Genomic DNA, 13,671 nt, shown 5'->3' with positions numbered 1-13,671 from the left:
CCACACATGTATCTGAGTTTCCTATCAATACAATTCTAGCATGGATAATAAACGATTATCATGAACAAGGAAATATAATAATAACTAATTTATTATTGCCTCTAGGGCATATTTCCAACAGTCTCCCACTTGCACTAGAGTCAATAATCTAGTTCACATCACTATGTGATTGCAATGAATCCAACACCCATGGGGTTTGTTCATATCTTGCTTGTGAGAGAGGTTTATTAGTCAATGAGTCTGAACCTTTCAGATCCATGTGTGATTTACAAATCTCTATGTCATCTTGTAGATGCAGCTACCACGCGCTACTTGGAGCTATTCCAAATAATTGTTCTACTATGCGAATCCGGTTTACTACTCAGAGTCATCCGGATTAGTGTCAAAGTTTGCATCGACGTAACCCTTTACGACGAACTCTTTTACCACCTCCATAATCGAGAAAATTCCTTAGTGCACTAGTTACTAAGGATAACCTTGACCGTTGTCCTGTGATCCATTCCTAGATCACACTTGTACCCCTTGACTGACTCATGGCTTAGCACACTTCAGGTGCGGTACACAACATTGCATACTTTAGAGCCTACGTCTAAAGCATAGGGGACGACCTTCGTCCTTTCTCTCTATTCTGCCGTGGTCAGGTCTTGAGTTTTACTCAATACTCATACCTTATAACACAGCCAAGAACTCCTTCTTTGTCATCTATTTTTGAACTCCTTCAAAATTTTGTCATGGTATGTGTTCGTTTGAAAGTACTATTAAGCGATTTTGATCTATCCTTATAGATCTTGATGCTCAATGTTCAAGTAGCTTAATCCAGGTTTTCCATTGAAAAACACTTTTCAAATAACCCTGCATGCTTTCCAGAAGTTCTACATCATTTCTGATCAACAATATGTGAACAACATATACTCATAAAAAATTCTATAGTGCTCCCACTCACTTCGTTGGAAATACAACTTTCTCATAAACTTTGTATAAACCCAAAATCTTTGATCATCTCATCAAAGCGTACATTCCAATTCCGAGATGCTTACTACAGTCCTTAGAAGGATTTCTGGAGCTTTGCATACTTGTCAGCATCTTTCAGGATTGACAAAACCTTCTGGTTGTATCACATACAACCTTTCCTCAAGAAAAACGTCGAGGAAACAATGTTTTGACATCCTATCTGCAAGATTTCATAAATAATGCAGTAACTGCTAACATAATTCCAATCGACTTCAGCATCGCTACGAGTGAGAAAGTCTCATCGTAGTCAACTCCTTGAACTTGTCGGGAAACATCTTAACGACAAGTCGAGCTTTCTTAATGGTGACACTTACCATCATCGTCTGTCTTCCTTTTAAAATCCATATGTACCCAATCAAGTAGTTCTTCCAAAGTCTACACTTTGTTTTCATAGATGGATCCTCTCTCGGATTTTATGGCCTCGAGCCAATTTTCGGAATCTGGGCCCACCATCGCTTCTCCATAGCTCGTAGGTTCATTGTTGTCTAGCAACATGACTTCCAAGACAGGATTACGTACCACTCTGAAGTAGTACGCATCCTTGTCGTCCTACGAGGTTTGGTAGTGACTTGATCCGAAGTTTCATGATCACTATCATAAGCTTCCACTTCAATTGGTGTAGGTGCCACAGGAACGACTTCCTGTGCCCTGCTACACACTAGTTGAAGTGACGGTTCAATAACCTCATCAAGTCTCCACCATCCTCCCACTCAATTCTTTTGAGAGAAACTTTTCCTCGAGAAAGGACCCGTTTCTAGAAACAATCACTTTTGCTTCCGGATCTGAAATAGGAGATATACCCAACTATTTTTGGGTATTCTATGAAGATGCATTTATCCGCTTTGGGTTCGAGCTCATCAGCCTGGAACTTTTTCACATAAGCATCGCAGCCCCAAACTTTTAAGAAACGACGGCTTAGGTTTCTCTAAACCATAGTTCATACGGTGTCGTCTCAAACGGAATTGTGTGGTGCCCTATTTAAAGTGAGTGCGGTTGTCTCTAATGCCTAACCCATAAACGATAGTGGTAATTCGATAAGAGACATCATGGTATGCACCATATCCAATAGGGTGCAGTTGTGATGTTCGGACACACCATCACACTATGGTGGTCCAGGCGGTATTAGTTGTGAAACAATTTCCACAATGTCTTAATTGTGTGCCAAACTCGTAACTCAGATATTCATCTCTTTGATCATATCATAGACATTTTATCATATTGTCACGACGATCTTCAACTTCACTCTGAAATTACTTAAACCTTTCAATAATTCAGACTTGTGTTTCATCAAGTAAATATACTTAGCATCTACTCAAATCATGTGTGAAGTAAGAACATAACGATATCCACTACGTGCCTCAGCACTCATTGGACTGCACACATCAAAATGTATTACTTCCAACAAGTTGCTTTCTTGTTCCATCTTACTGAAAACGAGGCTTTCAGTCATCTTGCCCATGTGGTATGATTTGCATGTCTCAAGTGATTCAAAATCAAGTGAGTCCAAACGATCCATCTGTATGGAGTTTCTTCATGCATATATACCAATAGGCATGGTTCGCATGTCTCAAGTGATTCAAAATCAAGTGAGTCCAAAGATCCATCAACATGGAGCTTCTTCATGCGTTTTATGACTCAAATTGCAGTGCCCCAAGTATGTGGTACTATCATTACTATTTTATATCTTTTGGCATGAACATGTGTATCACTACAATCGGGATTCAATAAACCATTCATTTTAGGTGCAAGACCATTGAAGGTATTATTCAAATAAACAGAGTAACCATTATTCTCCTTAAATGAATAACCGTATTGCAATAAACATAATCCAATCATGTCTATGCTCAATGCAAACACCAAATAACAATTATTTAGGTTTAACACCAATCCCGATGGTAGAGGGAGCGTGCGATGTTTGATCACATCAACCTTGGAAACACTTCCAACATATCGTCATCTCACCTTTAGCCAGTCTCCGTAGCCTTTTATTTCGAGTTACTAACACTTAGCAACCGAATCGGTATTTATTACCCTGGTGCTGCTAGGAGTACTAGTAAAGTACACAATAATATAATGTATATTCAAAATACTTCTGTCGACCTTGCCAGCCTTCTCATCTACCAAGGATCTAGGGTATTTCTGCTTCAGTGACCGTTCCCCTCATTATAGAAGCACTTAGTCTCGGGCTTGGTTCAACCTTGGGTTTCTTCACTAGAGCAGCAACTGATTTGTCGTCTCATGAAGTATCCCTTCTTTCCCTTGCCCTTCTTGAAACTAGTGGTCTTACTAACCATCAACAATTGATGCTCCTACTTGATTTCTACTTTCACGGTGTCAAACATCGCGAATTGCTCAAGGATCATCATGTCTATCCCCGATATGTTATAGTTCATCACTAAGCTCTAATAGCTTGGTGGCAGTGACTATGGAGAACTATCACTATCTCATCTGGAAGATTAACTCCCACTCGATTCAAGCGATTGTAGTACTCAGACAATCTGAGCACATGCTCAACGATTGAGCTTCTCTCCCTTAGTTTGCAGGCTTAAGAGACTTGTCAGAGGTCTCATACCTCTTGACGTGGGCACTAGTCTGAAATCCCAATTTCAGTCTTTGGAACATCTCATATGTTCTGCGACGTTTCAAAAACGTCTTTGGTGCCACAATTCTAAACCGTTAGTATTACGCACTGAACTATCACGTAGTCATTAAAATGTGTATGTCAGATGTTTCCCAACATCTACAAACGACGCTCGAGGTTCAACGCACTGAGCGGTGCATTAAGGACATAACCCTTCTATGCAGCAATGAGGACAATTCTCAGTTCACGGACACAGTCCGCATAATTGCTACTGTCAACTCTCAACTAAATTCTCTCTACGAACATATCTAAAACAGTAGAACCAAATCGTGAGCTACGACATAATTTGCAAAGACCTTTTGACTATGTTCATGATAATTAAGTTCATCTAATCAAATTATTCAATGAACTCCCACTTAGATAGACATCCCTCTAGTCATCTAAGTGATACATGACCCGAGTCAACTAGGTCGTGTCCGATCATCATGTGAGACGGACTAGTCATCATCGGTGAACATCTTCATGTTGATCATATCTTCTATACAACTCATGTTCAACCTTTCGGTCTTCCTTGTTCCGAGGCCATGTCTGTACATGCTAGGCTCGTTAAGTCAACCTAAGTGTATTGGTGTGTAAATCTAGCTTACACCCGTTGTATTCGAACGTTAGAATCTATCACACCCGATCATCACGTGGTGCTTCGAAACAACGAACCTTCGCAACGGTGCACAGTTAGGGGGAACACTTTCTTGAAATTATTGCGAGGGATCATCTTATTTAAGCTACTGTCGTTCTAAGAAAATAAGATGTAAAACATGATAAACATCACATGTAATCAAATAGTGACATGATATGGCCAATATCATTTTGCTCCTTTTGATCTCCATCTTTGGGGCGCCATGATCATCATCTGCACCGGCATGACACCATGATCTCCATCATCGTGTCTTCATGAAGTTGTCTCGTCATCTATTACTTCTACTACTATGGCTAAAGTTTAGCAATAAAGTAAAGTAATGACATGACGTTTATGTTGACACGCAGGTCATAAATAAATTAAGACAACTCCTATGGCTCCTGCCGGTTGTCATACTCATCGACATGCAAGTCGTGATTCCTATTACAAGAACATGATCAATCTCATACATCACATATATCATTCATCACATCCTTTTGGCCATATCACATCACACGGCATATGCTGCAAAAACAAGTTAGACGTCCTCTAATTGTTATTGCAAATTTTTATGTGGCTGCTATAGGTTTCTTAGCAAGAACGTTTCTTACCTACGCCAAAACCACAACGTGATATGCTAATTTCTATTTACCCTTCATAAGGACCCTTTTCATCGAATCCGATCCGACTAAAGTGGGAGAGACAGACACCCGCTAGCCACCTTATGCAACTAGTGCATGTCAGTCGGTGGAACCTGTCTCACGTAAGAGTACGTGTAAGGTCGGTCCGGGCCGCTTCATCCCACGATGCCGCCGAATCAAGATAAGACTAGTAACGACAAGTAAATTGACAAAATCGACGCCCACAACAACTTGTTTTCTACTCGTGCATAGAAAATACGCATAGACCTAGCTCATGATGCCACTGTTGGGGAACGTAGCAATAATTCAAAATTTTCCTACGTGTCACCAAGATCAATCTAGGAGATACTAGCAACGAGAGAGAGGGAGTGCATCTTCATACCCTTGAAGATCGCTAAGAGGAAGCGTTCAAGAGAACGGGGTTGATGGAGTCGTACTCGTCGTGATCCAAATCACCGATGATTCTAGCGCCGAATGGACGGCACCTCCGGGTTCAACACTTGTACGGAACGGAGAGACGTCTCCTCCTTCTTGATCCAGCAAGGGGAGAGGAGAGGTTGATCGAGATCCAGCAGCACGACGTCGTGGTGGTGGAAGCAGCGGGATCTCGTCAGGGCTTCGCCAAGCACCAACGAGAGGGAGAGGTGTCACAGAGGGAGAGGGAGGCGCCAGGGACTACTGGGTGCGGCTGCCCTCCCTCCCCCCCACTATATATAGGGCCCCTAAGGGGGGCGCCGGCCCTAGGAGATCCCATCTCCAAGGGGGGGCGGCGGCCAAGGGGGACTTGCCCCCCAAGTCAGGTGGGGCGCCCCCCACCCCTAGGGTTTCCAACCCTAGGCGCAGGGGGAGGCCCATGGGGGCGCACCAGCCCACCAGGGGCTGGTTCCCCTCCCACTTCAGCCCATGGGACCCTCCGGGATAGGTGGCCCCACCCGGTGGACCCCCGGGACCCTTCCGGTGGTCCCGATACAATACCGATTACCCCCGAAACTTTCCCAATGGCCGGAACTAGACTTCCTATATATAAATCTTCACCTCCGGACCATTCCGGAACTCCTCGTGACGTCCGGGATCTCATCCGGGACTCCGAACAACTTTCGGGTTACCGCATACTAATATCTCTACAACCCTAGCGTCACCGAACCTTAAGTGTGTAGACCCTACGGGTTCGGGAGACCCGCAGACATGACCGAGACGACTCTCCGGTCAATAACCAACAGCGGGATCTGGATACCCATGTTGGCTCCCACATGTTCCATAATGATCTCATCGGATGAACCACGATGTCGAGGATTTAATCAATCCCGTATACAATTCCCTTTGTCTATCGGTACGATACTTGCCCGAGATTCGATCGTCGGTATCCCGATACCTCGTTCAATCTCGTTACCGGCAAGTCTCTTTACTCATTCCGTAACACATCATCCCGTGATCAACTCCTTGGTCACATTGTACACATTATGATGATGTCCTACCGAGTGGGCCCAGAGATACCTCTCCGTTACACGGAGTGACAAATCCCAGTCTCGATTCGTGCCAACCCAATAGACACTTTCGGAGATACCCACAGTGCACCTTTATAGCCACCCAATTACGTTGTGACGTTTGGTACACCCAAAGCATTCCTACGGTATCCGGGAGTTGCACAATCTCATGGTCTAAGGAAATGATACTTGACATTAGAAAAGCTTTAGCATACGAACTACACGATCTTGTGCTAGGCTTAGGATTGGGTCTTGTCCATCACATCATTCTCCTAATGATGTGATCCCGTCATCAACGACATCCAATTTCCATGGTCAGGAAACCGTAACCATCTATTGATCAACGAGCTAGTCAACTAGAGGCTTACTAGGGACATGGTGTTGTCTATGTATCCACACATGTATCTGAGTTTCCTATCAATACAATTCTAGCATGGATAATAAACGATTATCATGAATAAGGAAATATAATAATAACTAATTTATTATTGCCTCTAGGGCATATTTCCACATTTATTCCAACTCCTAGAGGCTTGCACCCATAAATGGATCGTGGAGCTTGCACACTTTGTTAGCTCCCTTTGATCGACAAAACCTTTGGTTGCATCATATACAACTCTTCTTCCAGAAATCCATTCAGGAATGCAGTTTTGACATCCATTTGCCAAATTTCATAATCATAAAATGCGGCAATTGCTAACATGATTCGGACAAAGCATCGCTACGGGTGAGAAGGTCTCATCGTAGTCAACTCCTTGAACTTGTCGAAAACCTTTCGCACAAGTCGAGCTTTGTAGACAGTAACATTACCGTCAGCGTCAGTCTTCTTCTTGAAGATCCATTTATTCTATGGCTTGCCGATCATCGGGCAAGTCAACCAAAGTCCACTTTGTTCTCATACATGGATCCCATCTCAGATTTCATGGCTTCAAGCCATTTTGCGGAATCTGTGCTCACATCGCTTCCTCATAGTTCGTAGGTTCGTCATGGTATAACATGACTTCAGAACAGGATTACCGTACCACTCTGGTGCGGACTTCTCTGGTTGATTACAGGTCAGTGAGGAGTCCAGGATTAGGGTCTATTAGGCACCCCAGGCTTTACACTTTATGCTTCCGGCTCGTATGTTGTGTGGAATTGTGAGCGGATAACAATTTCACACAGGAAACAGCTATGACCATGATTACGCCAAGCTATTTAGGTGAGACTATAGAATACTCAAGCTTGCATGCCTGCAGGTCGACTCTAGAGGATCCCCGGGTACCGAGCTCGAATTCTTTTGATGGATCATGGAACAAGGAGTGGAAATAGCCTAAGCTTGGGGATGCCCATGGAACCCCCAAGATAATCCAAGGACACCAAAAAGTCAAAGCTTGGGGATGCCCCGGAAGGCATCCCCTCTTTTCGTCCACTTCCATCGGTAATTTACTTGGAGCTATATTTTTATTCACCAACATGATATGTGTTTTGCTTGGAGCGTCTTATATTATTTGTGTCTTTGTGTCTTAGTATTCCAAAATCATCCTTGCTGTACACACCTTTTGAGAGAGCCATACATGAATTAAAATTTGATAGAATGCTCTATGTGCTTCACTTATATCTTTTGAGCTAGATAATTTTGCTCTATGTGCTTCACTTATATCTTTTGAGCGTTATAATTTTGCTCTATGTGCTTCACTTAGATCTTTTAGAGCACGGTGGTGGATTCGTTTTAAAGAAACTATTGATCTCTCATGCCTCACTTAAATTATTTTGAGAGTCTCTTACTAGCATGGTAATTTGCTTAATAATAATATGCTTGGTATTCAAGATTTGCGAAACTTTCTTTTGTGTGTGTTGAATACTAAGAAAAGATTGAAGCATGATAATTGTTTTGAGATATGGAGGTGATAATATTAAAGTCATGCTAGTTGAGTAGTTGTGAATTTAAAGAATACTTGTGTTAGAGTTTGTGATTCCCGTAGCATGCACGTATGGTGAACCGTTATGTAACGAAGTCGGAGCATGATTTTCAGAATTTTTCAGAGGAAGAAATATGCTTAGGAAAATGTTCCAAGGTGGTTCTGCAAGGAAGCAAGGACCCAGGATTGCAATGCGTGATGCTGATGATGAGCCACCAAGAGACGCTCCAGTGCGTCCTTGTGAATGGCCTTCTGAAAACTTTATGGATCGAGCGGGAATCAAAGAAGAATTTAACGCATATTTGCGTAACGCTGATCTTGTGAGCTTCGAGGAAGAGAAGTGCAGCCAGTATCACAACCTCACCAGTACCTTTGTGAAGAGGTTTGAATTTTCAACTTCACGTAATTCTCCAACTGTCATGTTTGATCTTTATGAAAATTCTTACACTATGGACTTAGATGATTTTACCACTGCTTGCAAACTTCCACAATGGGGTAGTATAAGGGACCCTCACAAATCCGAATTTAGAGATTTTCTTGCTAGTATAACTGTGGGGGAATCTAGAGATAGAACACAAGCCACCATAGGGAGCATTCACTTTCCTGCTATACATTATTTTGCTCTCTTTATAGGTAGATGCATTAATGGTAAAGATGAGGCATGTCACATGTGTGTCCCTGACCTCAGTATTCTTCGGAGTGCTGTGTTAGGAGACAAATCTTATAATTTGGGAGCCATTGTTGCACGTAGGTTGCATCTTAATAGATTTAATGGAGATTTCTTTGGTGGGATTTATGCAACCCGCGTAGCTAATTTTCTTGGTATAGCCATACGCGAAGATGATATTGAATTACCTCCTGCTTATCTAGATTTTAATGCTATGGTTCACCACCAGTTTGTCGAGAGGAATGAATCACCTCTCCAGTATCGACTAATCTTTGACAGACGCCGTGCTGTCCATATTACTCTCCCTGCTCCTGCCTTCTTTGATTATCAGGCAAAAGGAAGATATACCATTACCAGAGAGGAGGCAGATGAGTACGAGAGGAGAGCAGAGGTCGCTCGTCGCCACGCTGCAGCTCAGCAGGCGATAGCCGCTGCATCTCAGTACGACCCCAACTACTATTATGGATATCCGCCAGGCCAGCCGTGGCCATAGACCAACTTAGGCCAAAAGCCTAAGCTTGGGGGAGTACGTATTTTCCACCGACATTACATTTATGTTCACACACTCATTGCTAGATGTCGATGCTCATACTTTTTCATTGTATCATCCATGCTAGTTTATTTTCCTTTTTATGCTTTCTTCTTCTGTGTTTAATTAACCTTAAGAAAAACCAAAAACAATTAGTTGTAGCTTTTAGTTAGTTTAATTTCCATGCTTGTAGTAGTAATTAAAAAGAAAACCCCAAAAGATTTCTTGTTCTTCTTTTGCTTGTTGGGAGCTTTCCCGTGTAAATAGTTTTATTTCTTTTCTTTTCTTTGGGGGTCGATAGGAGAAGACCATAATTAAATTATTGAATTGGCTCTTATATGCATATTTGTTTATCTGACAAAAGAGCCCATATTGCCTTGTCTTCTCCTGTTTATTGAATGCCTGCAGATTCCAGCTTAGTCCAATGCACATGCACTATTATTATTATTCACATTGTTCGGTCGTGCAAGTGAAAGGCAATTATGATGATATATGATGGACTGACTGAGATGAGAAAAGCTGGTATGAGCTCGACCTCTTTTGTTTTTGTAAATATGATTAGTTCATCATTCCTGATTCAGCCTATTATGAATAAACATGTTTGCAATGACAACTAGAGATCATAGTTTCTTGTGCCATGCTTAATTAGCTATGAGTTATAATTGTTTACCTTGTGTGCCAACATGCTATTGAGATAGTTATGATGTAGTATGATAGGGTGGTATCCTCCTCTGAATGATTTAAGTGACTTGACTTGGCGCATGTTCACGCATGTAGTTGAAACAAAATCAACATAGCCTTCATGATATTTATGTTCATGGTGGATTATATCCTACTCTTGCTTGCCTTCAGTGTTGATTAATTTTAATGCATGTTCATGACTGTTGTCGCTCTCTAGCTGGTCGCTTCCCAGTCTTTTGCTAGCCTTCACTTGTACTAAGCGGGAATACTGCTTGTGCATTCAATCCCTTAAACCCCAAAGTTATTCCACATGAGTCCACTATACCTACCTATATACGGTATCTACCTGTCGTTCCAAGTAAATTTGTATGTGCCAAACTCTAAACCTTCAAATAATTATCATGTTTTGTATGCTCGAATAGCTCATGTATCGACTAGGGCTGTCTGTATCTTCCATGTTAGGCAGGTTATTCTCAAGAGGAGTGGACTCCGCTCCTCACTCACGAGATAAATGGCTGGTCACCGGGATGCCCAGTCTCATGCTTTATGCAAACTAAATCAGAATAATTGCAAACAAAGCTTCCCCTGGGACTCTTGTTAGTTGGAGGCACTTGTTGTTTCGAGCAAGCCATGGATTGATGCTTGTTGGTGGAAGGGGGAGTATAAACTTTACCATTCTGTTTGGGAACCGCCTATAATGTGTGTAGCATGGAAGATATCGCCATCTCTTGGTTGTTATGTTGACAATGAAAGTATACCGCTCAAAATATTATTCACCTTTATTTCAAAACCGAGCTCTGGCTCCTCTACAAATCCCCGCTTCCCTCTGCGAAGGGCCTATCTATTTACTTTTATGCTGAGTCATCATCCTCTTATTAAAAAGCACAAGTTGGAGAGCACCGCTGTCATTTGCATTCATTATTGTTAGTTTACATTGAGTATGACTTGACTGGATCTCTTTTACCATGAATTACAATGTCTAGTCAGTCCTTGGTCTTTAAAGGTGCTCTGCATTTATGTTTTGCGGTCTCAGAAAGGGCTAGCGAGATACCATCTTGTTATATCATATTATGATTGTTTTGAGAAAATGTTGTCATCCGAGATTTATTATTATGGCTCGCTAGTTGATTATGCTATTGATATGAGTAAACATGAGACCTATGCGTTATTGCGAATGTGGTTAGTTATAATCTTTGCTGAAAACTTGAATGTTGGCTTTACATATTTACAACAACAAGAGCAAACAGAGTTTGTAAAAGTTTTTCTTTATCACTTTCAGTTTGTCAACTGAATTGCTTGAGGACAAGCAAAGGTTTAAGCTTGGGGGAGTTGATACGTCTCCGTCGTATCTACTTTTCCAAACACTTTTGCCCTTGTTTTGGACTATAACTTGCATGATTTGAATGGAACTAACCCGGACTGACGCTGTTTTCAGCAGAATTACCATGGTGTTATTTATGTGCAGGAACAAACGTTCTCGGAATGACCTGAAACTTCACGGAGCCACTTTTCAGAAAATAAGAAAAATACCTGCAAAAGATGAAGGTCAGGGGGCCCACCACCTCTCCACGGGGGTGGAGGGCGCACCCCCTACCTCGTGGGCCCCCTGTTGCCTCTCCGACTCCAACTCCAACTCCATATATTGAGTTTCGGGGAGAAAAAAACCAGAGAGAAGAAATCATCGCATTTTACGATATGGAGCCGCCGCCAAGCCCTAAAACCTCTCGGGAGGGCTGATCTGGAGTCTGTTCGGGGCTCCGGAGAGGGGAATCCGTCGCCATCGTCATCATCAACCATCCTCCATCACCAATTTCATGATGCTCACCGCCGTGCATGAGTAATTCCATCGTAGGCTTGCTGGACGGTGATGGGTTGGATGGGATCTATCATGTAATCGAGTTAGTTTTGTTAGGTTTTGATCCCTAGTGTCCACTATGTTCTGAGATTGATGTTGCTATGACTTTGCTATGCTTAATGCTTCTCACTAGGGCCCGAGTGCCATGATTTCAGATCTGAACCTATTATGTTTTCATCAATATATGAGTGTTCTTGATCCTATCTTGCAAGTCTATAGTCACCTATTATGTGTTATGATCTATTAACCCCGAAGTGACAATAATTGGGATACTTACCGGTGATGACCGTTGAGGGAGTCCTGGATTAGGGGGGTATCCGGACAGCCGGACTATATCCTTTGGCCGGACTGTTGGACTATGAAGATACAAGATTGGAGACTTCGTCCCGTGTCTGGATGGGACTCTCCTTGGCGTGGAAGGCAAGCTAGGCAATACGGATATGTATATCTCCTCCTTTGTAACCGACCTTGTGTAACCCTAGCCCCCCTCCGGTGTCTATATAAACCGGAGGGTTTTAGTCCGTAGGACAACATACAATCATACCATAGGCTAGCTTCTAGGGTTTAGCCTCTCTGATCTCGTGGTAGATCTACTCTTGTACTACTCATATTATCAAGAATAATCAAGCAGGACGTAGGGTTTTACCTCCATCAAGAGGGCCCGAACCTGGGTAAAACATCGTGTCCCCTGCCTCCTGTTACCATCCGCCTAGACGCAAAGTTCGGGACCCCCTACCCAAGATCCGCTGGTTTTAACACCGACATTAGTGCTTTCATTGAGAGTTCCTCTGTGTCGTCACCGTTAGGCTTGATGGCTCCTTTGATCATCGATAGCGATGCATTCCAGGGTGATACTTTTCTCCCCGAACAGATCTTTGTATTCGGCAGCTTCGCACTGCGGGCCAACTCGCTTTGCCGTCTGGAGCAGATTGAGAGTTACGCCCCTGGCCACCAGGTCTGGTTTGGAAGCTTAAACTACACGTCCGACATCCGCGGAGACTTGATCTTCGACGGATTCGAGCCCCTGCTGAGTGCGTCGCATGGTCACGATGAGCATGATTTGCTCTACCATCGGACAATGTTCAGGAGACCGCACCGGCAATCGCTCCGACCCTCAATTCGGAGCCAATTGCACCATCCATGGATGGGTGGATAGACCCCGCCACTGAGGCCGTATTCTCAGCGGCGATCGAGCCGAGTATCGACCTTACCCTTCATGGGAGCCATGATGCCGAACTGCCGGATTCTTCCCCGGCAACGGACCCCGAACCGCCTGCGCCCGTGCCTATCGAATCCGACTGGGCGCCGATCATGGAGTTCACCTCCGCGGATATCTTTCAGCACTCGCCTTTCGGCGACATACTGAACTCATTAAGGTCTCTCTCCCTGTCAAGAGAGTCCTGGCCGAACTATGTTCGGCATGATTGGGATGCGGATGATGAAGAAATTCGCCGCCCACCCACCACCCACTTAGTAGCCACTGTCGACAATTTGACCGACATGCTCGACTTCGACTCCGAAGACATCGACGGTATGGACGACGATGCGGGAGACAAAGAGGAACCACTGCCCACAGGGCATTGGACAGCCACCTCATCATATGATATATACATGGTGGACACACCCAAAGAAGGCAATGGCGACG

General features: G+C 43.3%; 1 protein-coding gene across 1 annotated transcript in view; it reads right to left on the bottom strand.

The window, feature by feature from the left end:
• LOC125507548 (callose synthase 3-like) overlaps positions 1–13,253 on the bottom strand; it is a 20,177-nt gene extending 6,924 nt beyond the window's left edge. Inside the window, exons 1-4 of the mRNA XM_048672093.1 lie at positions 13,238–13,253; positions 4,717–4,724; positions 3,436–3,444; positions 3,329–3,331 (exon numbers count right to left, since the gene is read on the bottom strand). Of these exons, the coding sequence (XP_048528050.1) occupies positions 3,329–3,331; positions 3,436–3,444; positions 4,717–4,724; positions 13,238–13,253 (36 nt within the window). The remainder of the gene's footprint in view (positions 1–3,328; positions 3,332–3,435; positions 3,445–4,716; positions 4,725–13,237) is intronic.
• Positions 13,254–13,671: the final 418 nt, after the last annotated feature.

The sequence above is a fragment of the Triticum urartu genome, chromosome 5 (assembly GCF_003073215.2).
Source record: "Triticum urartu cultivar G1812 chromosome 5, Tu2.1, whole genome shotgun sequence".
Lineage (NCBI taxonomy): Eukaryota > Viridiplantae > Streptophyta > Magnoliopsida > Poales > Poaceae > Triticum > Triticum urartu.
Note: the sequence above shows the minus strand (reverse complement) of the source record. Positions and strands in the feature narration are given on the sequence as shown.